The 18,488-nt window shown below is 32.9% G+C and overlaps 1 protein-coding gene across 9 annotated transcripts in view; it reads left to right on the forward strand.

The window, feature by feature from the left end:
• Nucleotides 1-18,488, forward strand: part of Rbp6 (RNA-binding protein 6) — a 475,370-nt gene that overhangs the window by 370,913 nt on the left and 85,969 nt on the right. For all 9 annotated transcript variants that reach the window (XM_064215506.1, XM_026639024.2, XM_026639026.2 and 6 more), the window contains one exon: nt 3,046-3,094. In XM_064215506.1, coding sequence (XP_064071576.1) covers nt 3,046-3,094 — 49 coding nt within the window. The remainder of the gene's footprint in view (nt 1-3,045; nt 3,095-18,488) is intronic.

The following is an 18,488-nucleotide window of genomic DNA, read 5'->3' on the forward strand; positions in this document are numbered from 1 at the left end:
ATTAATATAAATTTACTTCATTGCGGTGATGCTATAACCATTTCATTATTTTATGTTATAAAAATATCTTATAAAGCTGTACGACATTTTATTCAACTTAAACAAAAGACAACACAAATTATGATGTTGTAAACAATAAGTAAAACTCGTTCTATTCCACGATGGCCGGGCTAAGTCATAAAAATTCCGAGCGTATACACCATACATTGTCTCCAATTTCGCTCACTCATCCGGGCGGCTATGAAAAATATTTCAGCAAGAGTGGAATTAGCAAAGTTCTAGAGAATTCCACACGAGGACGCCACACATTGCCCGAATATTAAAAGGCGAATTAGACTGGGCTAGCCGCGACGTGTTCATAAATGTTCATATTAGGGATCCACTTGTTACGGAGCACTTGAGGATACGTGACTCCTGTCGCTTCAAACTTAGCTTTTCACTACCATTGAGGGACCATCCATTCTATGTCGTATTATATCTCCGACATGAGAAGCTACAAATAATAAACCGCGGTCCACTTTAACTTACATACGACGTTCATAACTTCGCTATAAACCAAACCAAATGTAGACGCGACACTAAACAAAAGCTTAGATTAAATATAAACTTGCAAAGTACTTAAGTTGAAATAAAAATAATGTGCGTTTGTTAAAATACAACACCCGCGAAGTTGTTCGTGTGAATCCACAATAAACGTAATCTTATTTTAAAATATTTTAAATTAGAGAATAACAAAGTAATATTTCTCTTTTATTAAGGATTAATACCGCAATATATTTAGACAAAGTATGCGATAAAAATTGTTATTTTTAGGACACGAAACTATCCAAAACATTCGAAATAGATGACCGGCAAAAACTAAAATTGTGTTATTTCCGGAGTAGGCTATTGTTTGTTTATTTATTTTATACGTACCGTTTAATAACCAGCATATCAGTTGCTACATAATATTACGTTGTCTTGTAAGTGAGTAAATTAGAATATATAAAAGATTAAATAATGTTAATATATAAGTTCAAACACAGTATAGGTCGCCCTTGCAACGTCAGTTCCGAGAAGAATCGAATTTGCTAACTAGTTTGAAAAAAATATAATGTTTAAAAAATATATATTATTTCAACTTCGTTAATACATACATTATATTTGATATTCAATAATAAAAAGATTTAACAATAATATAAAATATGATTTAAATTATTTTACGTGTTTTTAATTTCTAGTAATATATATTTAATAAATTTTAATGTTATTTACAGTATGTCTAAATAAAATAACTCAGATTCAAAACCAGTAGCACCTAATGACGCCCGCGGGAATCTATTGATCACCGGTACAAAGTTCGGTATCGTAACATCTCTCAAGGGACGGCCGCCCGGTCAATGCCAAGTCCCACTCTGTAATAACGTAACAAAAATATTTCTTTATTTGTATACACGACTACGTACCAGCTATCCCACTCAACCTCACATAAATACGGCGTCACATAAGTCTGGCCTTGAGATAGATAAGTTTATAAATAGCATTATGGGATCAAACGTTACTTCACTAAACAAAAATGATAAATTTAATTTAAATTAATCTGACTGGATAAATTGAATTAAATTCAAAATTGACAACAGAGATGGCAAGTGAATAATTCTCAATAAATAGAGTAGTTAATAGAATAGAGAATAAAAACCAAATCCGAAAATAATCTCTTTATAACATTTGCCTGTTTGTAACTCTTTAATATTTAATCACCTAATAAATATATTTTATATAGCGAGAAATTTAAACTGTATTTTTTAAATGTTTAAAATTTTAATTAAATTGCTGTTTTCATAAAATATTAGTCTCTTAACCTTAATTATTGATATTCGAAATGGCCGCGTTAATTTCAGAAAGTGATTATCAAAGTAAGATCTACAAGTGATTGAAATACCCACATCTAAATAAATTAATTTTATGTTTAATCAGCCAAATTGTTTTCAAATTATCGAAGTTTAATCATCAAAATGTCTTCTTTATTGATAACAAATATAAATTCAACTTAAATATTATTTCAAATTTTATAAAATATCATTAAGAAGTTTATTAACATAACAAAAATTTGAACAACATAGGACCATATATTGAACAAAATATTCTTGTATTATTTTGGTTATTGTAAACATGGAAACTTGTAACTGGATTGCTCCCCAAACAATGTTTTTTTATGAAAAAAAATTATACTGTACTAAATGCTATAATAACAAATTTTTTATTCACCATAAAAAAGGTTGTCAGCTTCGCTTGTGACCAAACAAAGGCATTGCAATTCCCGGTTAAACAAATCACCTCTAAACAAACGTTTCTACGGGTAAGAATAATTCAGCAAGAGGTCACCTGTTACGGGTATTCGACATCGATCATCGGGAGTGCGTTGTTCCGAGGCTCCTGCGTAATGGCACCCTGGGGATCGACCGACGCTGGCGACTCCGACGCCAGACAAAACCCTCGAGCCCTTCTGTCATACTAAACTTACCCACTTTTTATAAACATACAATTTGAACGAAATACATTCGAACATCCGCTGGGTACTCCCCTGTCACGTATCACTGAAAGTTTAATTAGATCTTTATAATTGTGGCTTAACATTTGGATATATGTCAGATATACCGCTGCGTTATGAATATTAGATTGCAATTTTGCACAATAAAGAATGTATCGCGGTTTTGTAAGCGTACAGGGAGATTTAAAAACGTAACAATGAGGCGAATTTGGCTGTGGCATTCGAGAGGCCAGGCGTTGACAGCGCATCTCTACTTGCGTGTATTGTTCGTGTCCTAACCGTCGACTTTCCATTTATTTCTCTATGAATACGTTATTACCTGCTCGCCCCCGCTTATCAAAGTTTATTTGCAGCGTGTGGTTTACTCTGTACCGGTGCTTATTCGTTATTACAGCGCTGGAGTGTTTTATTGCTAGGGCGGGGCTCAAATCGCGCACGACGCCCTTGTTTTTCGCTATTTTTCCTCGCGTAATGTTTTAAGGATTTGAACTTTACTTTATGTCTTTTTGTTGCAGATCGAGGACGCCATGTTAATGTTCGACAAACAAACTAATAGGCACAGAGGTAAGTGAAACTTTAATTTATTCACGACTTACTTTTGATATAGAGTACAACATTACAATAGGCAATACCTAAAAATTCAAATATAATATTGTCTTGAATAAAATTTAAATAATAACGCGTGCTATGACATACGGGGCACATTACAGCTCTAAGCTCCTTGGTAGGAACGTGTACGTAGAGCATTTTGTCACCCTGTTTTCCTTATAAACACGAAAAACCCCACGTTTGCATGTCACATGAGGAAACAACAATATCATTTTGTGCACGATCCGCCTCATTTCACTGGTCGTCTCTGCCACATTCGATGTTGGTTAACTAGCAACGGATAAATACGGGCGCCATCGCTCAATGAATTTTATCCACTATATGAAGGCACGTCTAGCCCTTTCCACGATCCTTTCTATCAACAGTTACCAATGATATATAAAAGTTATCGAAGTTCAAGTAAAAGTGGTGGAGGCACAGCTCCAGTGTAGCGAAGCGAAACGTAGTTTGTAGGCAGAGTCGTCACTAAATAGGTTCACCGTTTTCGATATTGTATTCTCTCCCTCGTGTTACGACTATTCCCGACTAATAAATAACAAATCGACGCCCGAATAAAATATATGGTTTCTTTGTAAAGATTTCTTACGGTACTGAATGCGAAATATAGAGAAAAATTGGATTTAATTTCGAATCATGTTAGATTTTCTCAGGAACGAACACGTCGAATCAAGACACAATAATTCTATATCAAAGTTTATACATTTCCATGTAATAATTTGTTGAAAACTTAAGAATCTTTACTTTACATTTCAACAAAATTTCTTGTAACTATTAACAAACAAATTGTGCGTAACGACAACAATCAGCGACTTGTATATTGTAGAATCAGTTGCTTTCATTATGCGTACAAGTCGTAAGATTTAATTAAAATCCACGAATTCGTATCAAGGTCGGCCATCTTTTGTCGGCAACGAAGGTTCCCTAGCAGTTACAGCAAATATAATGTTAAATTTACTTTTGTAATCCCCATTACACAAAAACAGGTTGACCTAAATATTCAAGCTCAGTGAGATATCGTTGCGACGTCATTTATGCAAGTTCGCAAAAACGAATCCTACTTCATTATAAGACAAGGCAAAACCTTCATTGTTATGATCTCAGTAAGAGATGAAATGTCTTGTTCCCGTTTCGGTTTCACGCCCTTTGCGTGTCATTTGGACTGTATTTGAGATCCCACACTTTGTAATAAGACAAAACAAAGATATAAAATATCATGTCGCACTATTTAAACAACTTCTACTTGTTTTAATATACAAATCTATGATATTTTCTTCTGATAACTTGAATCTACTTATTATCGCTGTCTGATATTACTTCAGCGACCTGTATTAAGCCTTATTTTGTTTGTATCTAGTGTAGTTGTACAATGATGATCTTTGAAATTGCCACTATTTATATAAAGGTTGTAAATTATTAATTTTAAACTATAAATATTTGGTATCAATTATAAAAAAAAAAAACTGAATTTACTAGCTGGTTAGGCTTTATGCAAGTTCTTCTGGGTAGGTATCACCCAGTCATTATTTCTTTTTACCGCAAAGTGCTATACTTTGTATTTCTATGTTCCGGCTTGAACCAGCGTAATTACTGGCATAAGCGAAATAATTTCTCAGTTCTCATATTGAGGTGAGGCATTATCGTTGTAGGGATATGTTAACCAAATATCTTGCAATATTAATAGCTATAAGCAACGTTGACCAGATAAATATGTATGTTGTAAAAAAAACATGTTGTAAAATTTAGATTGGCATCGTTTAAGAAATTGGTTTAAGTGAAAAATTATTTATTTAGTGAATATTTACATTCTATAACACATTATCTCACGACCGCTTAATAAAAAAGATCCAACGCTAGTCTCTGATAGCAATTCGGGTTATTATCCCCTGAACGTAATCAGTTGGGTCGGGTTATCCTTGCGAGTAATGTAAAAATATCCCCTGTTTATTTGTATCAGAGTCGGGATAGAGGCAACCCAAACGCATATTCTGTCTGAATATGAATGCAAACTGCCCCGGCGAACTGCCGGAATGGCGAAAATCAAATTAGGTATGGCTTGAATACTTTACGGCGACGTCGGGAAAAAAAAATTGAAATCAAATATTCATTGACTTTCAACCGGATAAGCCGGCCCGCAGCCATTTCAATACATTTTATTATCTATTTTTCGCGGCCCCTGCCTTCGTGACCCCAAGACGACTTCTGCCCATTTGAATTATTAATTCCGAAAATCAAATCATGTAGGCGCAGAACGTTATTGTGCCCTATTTAGCTGGTTCATATTTTCCTTTCGTCGGTATTATCTGTATGATGTCATTGAACTTTTGAATATTTCACGATAATTACTAAAAAAATTATCTGACTTATGAAAAACTTCTCGTTTTATCATTAATTTGAATTCACTGCAGATATTCATCGTTTATTTGGTTTTGATAATGACTTACGTAGTATTTTTTTTTTTTTTTCGGTTTAAGTGTCTAATGTCTTTGTTAGGCAATTGCGATCAGATAATACGTATGCTATAAACGCTGGATTGAATGGAGGTTTAAATGGCGATTTTTTATATAAAGCTGTTGAAAAATAAAAAACCTTTTAGCCTTTCCAGTACATTAAATATGCGCGAATAATGCGTTTAATAGCACCCTTTACTTTTATTTACGACCTTTCCCTGTTGAAAAAAATAATTAACGATGTCCCCTTGCAAAGTTTTCCATTGTTTTGCTTTTAATATTTATTTTACATTCAAAATTTTGAATACCTGTAAACGCAACGTACTTTATTATTATAATAACTCTTTTACAAGGCAGGCGTGAACGGCTCCGTTTTTATTTCAAATAAACTAGACAATTAATATAATCTCTGCGCTTTGTTGATCAAAGTCCTGTTTTTTGGCAATCATTAATTTAAGCACCTCAGAGGTTAAGTAATAATTAAAAAAGAATACTGCCTCTAACGAAGTCAAAAATATTAGGAAACCAAAGAAGGTTTTCCTTCGTTTTTCTCATTGGTTTCACTATAACTGCTAACCGAGCTCGAAGCAAATGCCATTACACAAAGGTAAACCGACACGTGAGACAGTTCATAAATATTAAAGAAAAAACTGGCGGAACCAATCTCTGTGGGGTGGATCCGTCTATTTTTCCTTTAGTGGTCACGCACACTACGGGGACGCATTTCACGTGCGTGCCTACAACCGTGTAAATTTTTGCTGCATAACAGTTTTAGCTATATCACATTTTGTTTTCGTGATGTGTAAAGACGCCCATAGCGTGATTCATGAACAACGATCGTTTTCAACGTTCCCATAAAATATTCGATACACACATTCATCTTGATATGAAATTTTGTCGAACTATTATAATATATATACTTAGTATCGTACAAAATAGGTTACGGTAAATTATTTTCGATCGGATAATCGGATAAACTATGCAATTATATCACTTTATGTACAATTAAACATTTATATGTCCGAAGGAAAACAATTTTAAACTTTTAAAGCGACCTAAAATTTTAAAATACGATTCAATCTACAAAACACTTCAATTCGCTATTTTTGTACATGTCGAGGCAATTTTTATACTCTAAAGCTTCCAGAGAGACTCGGGCGATGTTATCTCTCCATTTCCGGAGCAAAGGAATTTGATCTTTATTCTTTTGTAATAAGCTTTGTTGTAAGGATTTTATAAAATTCTAAATGTGTTCGCCGAGTGCTAAGTGGCAGCACGTGGCAGTCTCCTACGGGAATGTTGAGAGTACGGGCTTAGATGCATCTTGTGGGGAACCAGCCCTTGTTAATATTACGTTTTACTATTAATTTAGTTTATATAACAATATTAGGTTTGAGTACGCTGCGTTAACTTCTATAAAGTTTAAGTTTTAATATTGTAATTATATATAAATATTTTTTAATTAAATACGATTTTTTATAAAATAATACTACGGTTAGTTTTTCGTAATGCCAAATAATTATACATAAAATAATATGTTATGTTTAATTAATCATCCGTTGATAGTTGTACATATGTACAACAATCAACGGACCTTTTATATAAAACTTAGAACAGGAAAAAAAAGTATATATTTTTCTAAAAATAATTCTACAAAACAATCGCCACTGTAAAACAAAATCAAAAACATTCAGTACTATAGTCACAGGCAATGAAATGTCACGATTACGCTTCTATAACGGAACTAAGAGTATAAAGTTACTTGCATCGATACGATATCCAGTTCCGTTCAAGCGGGTTACCCAGGGGACGCGGTGGTTGCAACTTACAACATACACTGTACACCGTACAGCGTGATGCATATAAGATAAACTAGAATCCAAAACTCACGGGACTACACGGTAATCAGTATTGTTTTTAACGTACATAAAACATAAATGAAATTTCGCCTTAATTAACAACTTAAATATACATGAATTTAATCGATAATTGCTTAAACAAAAGTGTGATGTTTTCCGGTTACTCTCGATAGAACCTAAATTCAAACTTGTTATAGCCATATAATTAATTTAATCAATTAAAATGATACACAATGTTATTTTAGAATATACTTGTATAAAGTATATATTGATATTTCATTTTGTCGTTATTTACTTTAATTGAATATGATTTCTTATATAGTTACAGTAAAGCATCGCAAAATATATTAAGAATTTTGACGAAACCTGACAAGCTTTCGTATTGAAGCTATTCGTATCCGTGGTAGACAATTGAATGGTTTCTGATTGATGCATCAAATATTGTAATCAAAATACATATTATTTCCTTCAAATTTTATCTAAATAATTTATTTCAATGATTAAATACTCGAAATTATAATTTAAAAATACATAATACACGGTATTTTTGTAAAAAAACAATGTTCATTATAATATTAATTTTGTCATTATCTACAATGTTAAATTTTATGTCGTTGCATCGCATCAACGTAAAATTTTGTTAATATAAAAAGTGAACGATAAACTATTTATTACATCGTTAAAAAGTTAACACTTATTTGTTTTCAAACGAATTTTATTAATGTATTTAAATTATTAAAAAAAAAAAAAACACGTCATAAAAAAACCCGTAATACTTTAATAATAGCCGGAATATTCAAAATAATTTGATGAGATACTAAAGTTGTCATTTTTAACGGACACGATAAGCTCAAATTAATAGCACAATGCAGGCCATTCGCTGATTTCGTACTGAAAACTCATCGCGTATTAAAACACAACTCAATTAATATATACCTTTTTTTTAATGGACTGACTTTATCAATTTATAATCATAATTACTTACAATGTATGTAAATACATCCAAATGATATCTTAATAATGTTTTAATACACTTAGACTTATGTTGACTACTTCGTTGGTCTAGTAGCTAGACATAAGGCTATCCATCTATCACAAGGTTCAGGGGTCGGTAGCCCAGAGTCTGGAAATGGGAAGTCTGGAAACTTCCATGCCTGCACTCCTGCAAGCCTGAACTCTTTCTGGTCGTGTTGGATTCTCCACCCCATTTTGTTTGCGCACAAACAAGTTCACTAGAACATATCCTGCGTAGTTTTGCCTTGAGATTAGACTACCTACAATATAAAAGTAAAATCACTTGGAGAAAAAAGAAACTATTAGTATAGTTTCTTTATATCATTTAAAAAAAAAACTTGCTTTAATTTAAATAACGGCTACCAACAAGACGTATATCACTTTTGCAATAAGTCTATTTGCACGTTAGTAGGAGATTCAAGTCCCCGGAGGCAGCGGCGAGAAGTGGTATAGAAAATACAGAAAAGCGTTTTAACACGTCCCTATTTTCCTTTACTATCTCCTACGAAAATGCCCGCTTGTATATGAGTATTACCTCTGGGCTTCGTGTACGGAACCGAGTTTGTAAACCCTTAGACTAGAGGAATGTTGAAATCTTGATAATGTGCTCGTAGTATTGAGTGTGCATATAAGGAATTTATATTGACATTTTTAAAAAGTTACGTCGTTAAATAATATTAGAAAAATCATTTTGGTAATTATTTTATGATTTGGAGCTTTAATTAAATACTTCAATATATAAAATTATTATATAACGAATATAAGAATTAAAGAAACATTCTGTATATAACTCACAGCTGGGAAAAAGCCTTATCTCCTCTTGACGAGAAGATTTGGGGTTTTTCCACCGCATCGCTAATGCGGGTTAATGGATTCACATCTGGCAGATGTTTTTACACACACAGGTTACCTCGCGATGTGTTCATTCATACTAAGCACAAAATATTAACAATTATATAAAAAAAAAGTTCATTAAAATGAGTAGTTAGTCAGTTTATTCAATTAACGTGTTTAAGCCAAAGATAATCTCAAATATTACATCATTGTTTAAGCCATATCCTCGTTCAAGTTTATGTAAGCTTATTTCGTTTTATGAAAAGGTAGGTGAACTGGCAATTTTGTCACCTGATGGTAAATGGTTATCACCGTCAGTAGACATCGACGCTATAAGAAATGTTCACAATTCCTTATTTTACTATTCTGCCCCCAAACTTGGCAACTAAAATGCTATGTCCCTTGTGCCTGTTATGACATTAGCTCACTCACCCTTCAAACAGTTCCGAGTATTGCTGTTTGGCATTAGAATATACAATGAGTGAGTGTAACTATAAATACAAAATTCAAGAAGGAAAAATTCAAGCCTCCGATATCCCTTGAAGAACTTCCATCATTGTGTGTGTGTGTGTGTTGTGTTGTGTGTGCGTGGGTCCAACTAAATAGAATTACATTGAGTTTAAGCTGATATCGTCAATATTCTATTCTCTCACAACAATGCCTCTTGTAGAACGGATGGCAATAAATCGAACCACAAATTGAACGTCAATGAGGCATTAAGAAGCCAGCGCTTTCACAATGTACATTAAGAGTGTGTTTCTTCAAATCACTTCCTACGGGACTTAGCCACGAAAAAGGGATGGTTAAAAAATAGTGAGTGCTGGAAATGACATAGTAGAAATCCATTCACGACCTCCTTACTCGGTAAATAGAGTGGCAACAATTGAAAAGTCATCCATTCTTAGACCGGGGAATATTGAGTGCAGCCTTTACATTGTCAGGTTTCCGAACAATAAACGGAGCACTCGCCCAACAAATAAGTCCATGGTGTTGTAATTATGGAGGCAATGGTTCGCGTTAGCTTTGTGCTGTTTAACGACTTCTTTCATTGTTATTACTTACATGGTTCAGGCGTGCACCCGATAATAACTTCGTTGATTAACAATAATTTTACTTTAGAGGCAATATATCATCGTGAAAAGAATGCTTATGCTTTTTAATGGACTCGATATAAGAATTTTACATACTGAAAGGTATTGTCTGGGAAATAGTTCTTGAACGTTTTTAAAAGCAACTATCGATCACTGTCTTTGCAATGACAATCTCATATAAATGGCGTATTTAACAGTTAAGTTAAATCTTTAAAATTACAAGACCATCAGATTTATTTTATAACAGCTCGTAATAATCCTAATATTAGCCAAAGCGATCCTCTCCGCTTTAAAAGGGTAAGAGTTTATTACAAAAGTCTTTTTTAATTTTAAAATGCAATTATCAATATTAAAGTCAAATAGAAAAATAAATCAGCTGCACATAAATCTCAAGATGATCTATGCTCGATTAAAAATTTAACATGAATCCTTTAAAAATTACACCTCGAATTAAATTACGCGCTTGTTTGGTTTATATTAAAGGATTCCTAACATTATTATCTCAAAGCATCTTACTACATACCCATTTATTAACAATCTTAATTGCTAAGGCTAAGTTAATTATTCTCGGTAAAACTTAGCGCCTTAAGAGCGTTATCCGTTAATTTAGTATAAATTCAACGTTGCGAAAATCCTTTTATGTCATTCCTGAGCGGAATCAGTCCTGCGATAACTTTCCCCTGTGGGTTATCGTTAAAGTTGTACGTCGAAATCGAATATTACTTCTAACGATGCCCTTAACTTTTTCATAATAAAATTATGGAAAAATCTCCGGCTACTTGGAACAATTACTTTTATTTATAGCTCCAATAATTTACTGTCAAAAGCATTGTCCTTACAAGGGATAAGGATATTGTCATCCTTATTGGATTTTGTTATAATCTATTGGAAATTTTGAATAACTTCATAATTCTCGTATGAACTGTGGAGAAGCGCGAACATTGTCCAGACTTCCTTTTTTTGACAGATTTAATTTATTCGGAACAGAAAAATTATAGAAAATGTACGTTTAAAATTTCGGTAACTGCAAAAATATAACTTCATTTACACAATTAAAGTGTATGTAAATTTTTCGTTATTTAAATGTTATCAAAATTTACATTCGATAAAACTGAACATTATTTTTACGTATTTTAAATTAAATTTCAGTATCATCTTAAACTATATTTTTTAAGTCAAGTTGGTAGGCGGAATGACAAATGGACCACCTGATTCTAAGTGGTTACCACTGCTCATAGAAATTGGTAAAAATATTAAACATTCTTCTTATCACCAATGTGACTCCAACCGTTGGAAAGAACGCCAGAACAGAACAATACTAAGTATTGCTGTTTGGCGGTAGAATGTATTAACTGGGTGGTATCTACCAAGACGGGTTTGCATCAGGCCAAGCTCCCTAGATTAGCTTACTAAATAATTTTCTTGATGCTAACAAATTAACTTGTCATGAAGTTTCTTATCTAATATTACCCTTTAGTAAATGCCTTCAATAAATGTAGAATATAATTAATAAATAAGCATATTAAGATTGTATTGAAACCCCGCTGATAGCGCGGTGGCTGTAACCGACAGTGAGTAGGCTTTATAAAGCTAGCGTTGGTATTTCCTCTTTTCCAATACAAACAAAATTAATACATACAAGCAACGAAAACACCCACACACATACACACACATACAACACTTATACAGTTAATTGATTCTCTTGATATTATGTGACGACTATAAAAAAACACATATAATCGTCCTATATTATTTATTATTTTGTTTAGTGGACTTTAAAAAAAGTAAAAACTTTTAGTTTTCATATAGGTAATTAAGTTTCCCACAAATCAGTATTCTCCGAAAAATACTCTGTGGCGATCAAGATAATTTTGATATATAAAAATGCTTACGTATCTATATATATATTTTTTGTTTTGATGGTCGTAGTTTATCTCGAGAAATGTTGTGTTTTGTTGTTTGGACAATGAAATGCGAGTGAATACAGGCCCATCTCATTACTGCGCTGACCGCATCTAAGCAATAGTACCCAACTGCGTTTCTGCTAAACACAGACTGAGTTACAGATACGTATTAGATATACATTAAATACATAAAACCAATTACATATACAAATTAATTGATTATTTCTATCGTTATGTTCGTAATTAGATGTGTATCTATTCAAATTTCGCTCTTATTTCAAATTATTCTGTTCCATAAGCATATTTGCATTTTTGAATTTAGAATAAACATAGATTAAATTGTATTACAACTGTATGTTGCTTTGTCGAATTATTTAACACGCATTAATGCGGGTACCGCTGTCATTGCGGTTATGAATTAATCGAACCCCTTTTAAATTGGCATTCCATTGCAACATTACATGACGCTTCAATCGGGTGGCGATGCGGTGCCTACGGTACAATTGCAATCAGTCTAATATGTTGAACAGTAGGTCCATCTCATTACCATGGACGACCACAGGTGAATGATGGCGTGGCGTGAGTCCGTTGCCCGTTTTGTTTGCGGTCGATTTAACGCTCACGACAAATTGCGTGTTTGCCGCCACAACCGAGAGATCATTCCAGAGCTGAGAGGAATAAATCGACTGATTACTTTTGCACAATTTGGAATATAAAGTGAATTGTTCTGCGCACCGGTGGCTCGCTTATATAATTCGGACCGCAACTGCGAATAATAGTTTCTCTTTCAGTATTTTTTATGTCAGCTCTGTAATAACTCTGGAGTGTTATTCTTTTAAGCGAAATAATTACAGGAGCTGTTCCACGCAAGAACAGTACCTTTTGCGCAATTTCCTTTTATTTTCAAATTTGAATCGTTTTTTTGACTGAACCGAGTATTGCATTGAAAACAAACAAGATTCAAAACTAAAAAAAAAAATAAACATAGATTTGATTTTAATTTTAAAATGAATGAAAATTTATTTAATATAAAATAAAAGAACAGATAAAGTTATTTGATGAAAATGAACTCTGTTTTTATCCTCTTAACAAGAAAGTAATCTGTCTAGCTCGGTAGCGATGACGGAATTTTTATGTTACAAACTCGACTCGCGCCTACCCTCACCTAGCCCGAGGCTCTCTTAAGAAATCCCTGCATTGTCAGCTTCTAAGGATTCCGCGTAATATACATTTTCCCGTATTGGAAATTACAGCTGTATTTTGCTCATGCAACATAAAATCGACATAAAGGCAACATGAAAACGCCTGGATGAAATCCTTTATCTTTCATTTAGTTGGCTCCAATGTAACAATCTACTGAAACTTTTATTGTCGACTATTCCACCGCCGTTGCAATTTCATAAGCAGAACACCGTAAAGTGTAACAGGGTTAACGCAGTGCACCTCGTCCTGAGACAAATTCGTCGGCGGCGTAATATAGATCCATCTACGCTCACTTGACACTAAACTAGGAAAGAACGGTGAACTTCTAAAAGATTTACGACGCTACTAGTTGCTTACTAAAAACTTTCTTTAACTGAATGTCTAACTTATTGAAAATATATCATTTCTAGTGCTATAAATACACTTAAAACAGCAAAAGCAATATCAAATAAATATCCTTTACTAACAATCCAACAAGGCAATACAAGTCTTACGATATGTATACGTCGACTGCGACTGCGAGGCACGTGTCTATTTTTAGTTAATAACATCGGTCGATGCATATTCAATTTTGAAGTAGTCCTTTACAAAGATGTCAGTATGATACCTTGTGAAATTGCATATTGCGAAGGATCATATTACAGTAGTAATGGAAATAGTTTTAACAAAGGAGTCAAATTGAAAGTGGAATGTCATATTCGACAGTATGAACTTTTTGAATACTTTATAATTATTTTGCCATGTCATAGAGTCGTTAAGTTAGTTTGTGTTGCTGTAATATTGGTTAACCGACTAAAATTACACACAAGTGTCGCGTAAGGCGGGCCTGAACACGTATGGTACTAAATTTTAGTTAAAGTCATTGCAGGCAACAGGTGCTCGGGATGAGCACGCTCGGAACTCGTAATTATCATGACCTCTGCTGCTTTATAAATGCATAATAAGAATTCATCCGACACAAACTTTGAACGGGAAATTGAACTTTGAAACAAATGATTTCGTTTCAGTTTTATTTCATAAAATATAGATTCAGTAACCGCAGTGTATTAATTTATAAACAGCAACTAAACATTTTGATAAACCGATTTTAATTAAATATTTTATTCAATCACAGCGATTGCATTTTATACGTGATGTACGGTAAGTGGAAGAAATGCAATTATTGTAATGCAGCAAATGATTTTTGCATGAAATACCACATCAAAACATGGACATTGAAATATTTTGGCGTCAATATCGCTACATTTACACTTTTTACTAACTTGTCAATTAAATGTCACACGCGATTCGCTGCGAATTTACTGAGTCGCTCGCGAATATCAAGCGAGTAAATGAAATTTACATAAAAAACACATAGTTTTACCGCGGCGCTGTCGCGTGTAGGGTTCGGGATAAAAATGTAACTCTCTCTTTTAATACACCTGAATTTTTCCACTGAAATAAAGCTTTAGTGAGAAACGCTCAATTAAGCTTAACTTTATTTTATAACTCACTCGAGGTTCAATTGAGTTAATCAAACATTGGACGTACTGTGTATAAACCAAAATAATTATGGAAAAAAATGAAATTGTATGCAAATATAATATGCAAATGCCATGACAAATACCTTTATAAATATTACACTGATTTGTATAAATATACACAGTACATCGCTTAATAATCTAGAATGGTAAATAAATATATGAATCTAAATAAATGACTAATCAACACGGTTTGCCATTCGATAAATTATAAAGGAAATATTTGCAAACCATGAATACATTTCCTATTTCAAATTTCGAACAAAGTTCTGATTAGTATATTTGACGTAGAACGTTATGAAATAGGCCCTGAGGGTATTTAAAAATCACAGCATTGGCGAGATGTGATGTATCAATCGAGAATTAATTTAAACTTTGCTGGCCAAAGTGAGCAGCGTACAGCCCTAGGGACCAAACGGGCATCAAATCGAATAGAAGGTTATAATTGACTAGCATCAAACGAATAACGACCGAAACACCGCTTAAGCGTCAATCAAACATGGTCTTTAAAACACTTGAGTTACAAACTAAGTTCGTTTGCAAAGTCGATTTTCTAAAATCTAAAACTCCTTTGAGTGCTGAGTTGCTGTCGTCACGAATATAATAGACACTTAAAGGATGTTTCACAAAAGTAATTTGCGAGGTAGGTGGCCAATCGTTTAGGACCAGCGAAATTTACATACGTGATTAACATTTCAAATTATTATCCCTGGGTGCAAAACAGGCCTTGGCAAGCTACTGGTTAGTGGATTTATTGACAGTAGAATGAGAACATAGTCATACATTCATGATAATCGTTTTGTAAATTAAACGCGGGCTATGGTTGGACGTTATTGTTATATCGGTGACGAGTGGAGGCGTTAATTTTACCGTTTACCGTTTTTGTTTTCATTACCGTGATGTTCGTTTGACAGATGTATTACCGGTTTTCGGTGGTAATATGTACGACACTACGTCACGTGCAAATGACTTTACGACCTCGAAATATTTCGATTATGTTTCTATATATATAAAAAAAAAAAATAAGAAACGAAATATTTCGTTTTAAAATAATCGAATCATAGGTACGTCTATTTCTGCCAATGTTATGGCGAACAAACTTTATGCAAAAAAATAAAATGTTTTGTAAAAATCCTTTTCGTAGCGTGAAATAAAAAAGTATTGTACGAATTTTCACGAATTTTTGTATTGTGTCCCCTGGTCGACTAGCTTACACACATCTAAAAAAATAGGAATTTTTAATTTATTTTTTTTAATTCTCTTTAACATTGTGATCGAACAATTCTATTTCGATCTGATATAAAAAGTTAAATCTATTACTTATATACTAAATTAATAATATATTTATGAACTTAAATGATAATAGATAGATTAGAAGCCGATCAACGAGCCTATTTAAGAAGATAAATATACTTCAAATATACTTAATTCTGAATAATAAGTGTGCTTTTCGCCCGACAAAAGTGATAACTTACACTAACCTAAGTTCCACTATTTAATACTGAAATTATTTAACTTGGGAAAAGCTTATGTTGTTACTTAAATTTTATTTATTATGAATATGATAATTTTTTGATAATTGGTAAGGAAAGGTTATTTAATAATAAAATATATTTTATTCTTAGTCACAAATCATTATTGCCTGCCTACCGCTGCAGCATACGTAAGAGAAAGGGAAACCAGACAGACTGGCGCCGTAACGCGTCACGTAACGAGGCGGTTTACGCTCCTATAAGAAGTTATCACTTCAAAACTTAGCATTTGATATAATTATGATTACAACGGAGCAAAAATTAACAGCCAAACAAACTGAAGTATAAAAGCCCCGAGGATGTGACCGTTGCCTGTCTACCAGCGACAGAGCCCGGCGCCTAGTCTGAACCCTACTAAAGCTAAAGGAAAATTAAAACCGTCAATCAGAACACTACAACTGCTGCTAAGCTATTACTGATCAATCACCAAGTCTATTATTTGCGCCTATTAACTACTCGTATATTCGCCTTAATTGCGTGTCTTGGGAACACATGACTGCTAAACCGACTTCGTTCTGATGAAGAATGCTCTTTAAATTTTTTTATGATTTCCAAATTTATTACAAATTCACTAAAGAAATAAAAACAAAAGAATTTCTTTAAACGATAAAATAGCGTCTATTAAAATACAAAAAAAATAAAGTGTTAATGGCGTTGTAAAAGACTTTTCCTTGAAAAAACAAATACTTCAAAGTGCGTAGTGAATGGGCGTTTCTGTAATAAAAATTAACATTTGCCTTAAAAAACATTATTGTAATCATTCCTAACAATGGCCTGGGGTTGTATTGATGTCCGCAAAGGCCTCTCGATTAATTTCATTTTAAGTAAGAAAAATATGAAAACATTCACACAAAGACAGCCTATTCATGGAAAAGGTTCAGAGTTTTAAATAAGAAACAGATGTTTTGATGCATAACAACACACAATCATTATGTTCTCTCTATATTAAAGATAAAATTTTACCATCGTATGCCGACCTTTTTCTTTCATTTCTTATTTTCCGTAATACCTTTCCCTATTGAATAAAAATATATATTTTTTTAATTTTATAATCCAAACAGTGTCTAAATTCAAAGGTCCCACATAACAATGCCATTATTGTGGCAAAAAGCGCGCTAATTTAAATTTACCCAAAACAATAAAAAGTGGTTACAAATTAATTAATTACCATTACAAAATTCAAGTAATTATTTCATGAATAAATAAATCTCAATTGTAAATAAAAAATGTTTAAGAAAAATCGATGTTATAATAAAAAAATCCTTGCTACTAAAATTACGTATCGACATGAGACGCCTCAAAAATAAACTCGCATAACTTCATTTTACAGTTTTATGATCAATACTCGATGAGGTTATAGTTCTTAGATTACGAAAACAGATTAAAAAGTTGAGTCATTTTAATGAGCAATTAGTTTTAAACATATATTTGTATTTGTCTGTTCCGGAATGCTTTATAGTATTTCTTTTAAGTGCTCAGCAGTTCACGACCTCAAGTAGCTATATCCGTAACGGCTTAAGTCATCAGTTTAAAATCAGATCGTGAGGTGCATAAGCGCTCCAAGTGGCTTTAGCCATTAAACATTTACGCCTTTAGATAACGCCTGCTTTTTGTATACTACATCTACAACATTTTATGGGAGTTTTATTGTTCCTTGATCTGATCTGACTATACGTCTACTCACCTAGTTATTTTACAAACAAAACCGAATGGAACATTTGATCGCTGTTACAAACTTTTCTAAAGATATATATCTGTTACGGAACACTAGTTCAAAGTATTACTGATGTTACGGGAAATAAACAATGTAAAGTACGTTTTTATTATTATTAAGTATTTAAAATATAAATTTAGTGACTCTCTGTATATGTTCGACAATTCGGGAACAAAATTCGTTTTTGTATTACACGTTTTATATGATATAGTCTTGTGTTTAGTGGCCAGT

The sequence above is a fragment of the Vanessa tameamea genome, chromosome 8 (assembly GCF_037043105.1).
Source record: "Vanessa tameamea isolate UH-Manoa-2023 chromosome 8, ilVanTame1 primary haplotype, whole genome shotgun sequence".
In the NCBI taxonomy this organism is placed as follows: domain Eukaryota; kingdom Metazoa; phylum Arthropoda; class Insecta; order Lepidoptera; family Nymphalidae; genus Vanessa; species Vanessa tameamea.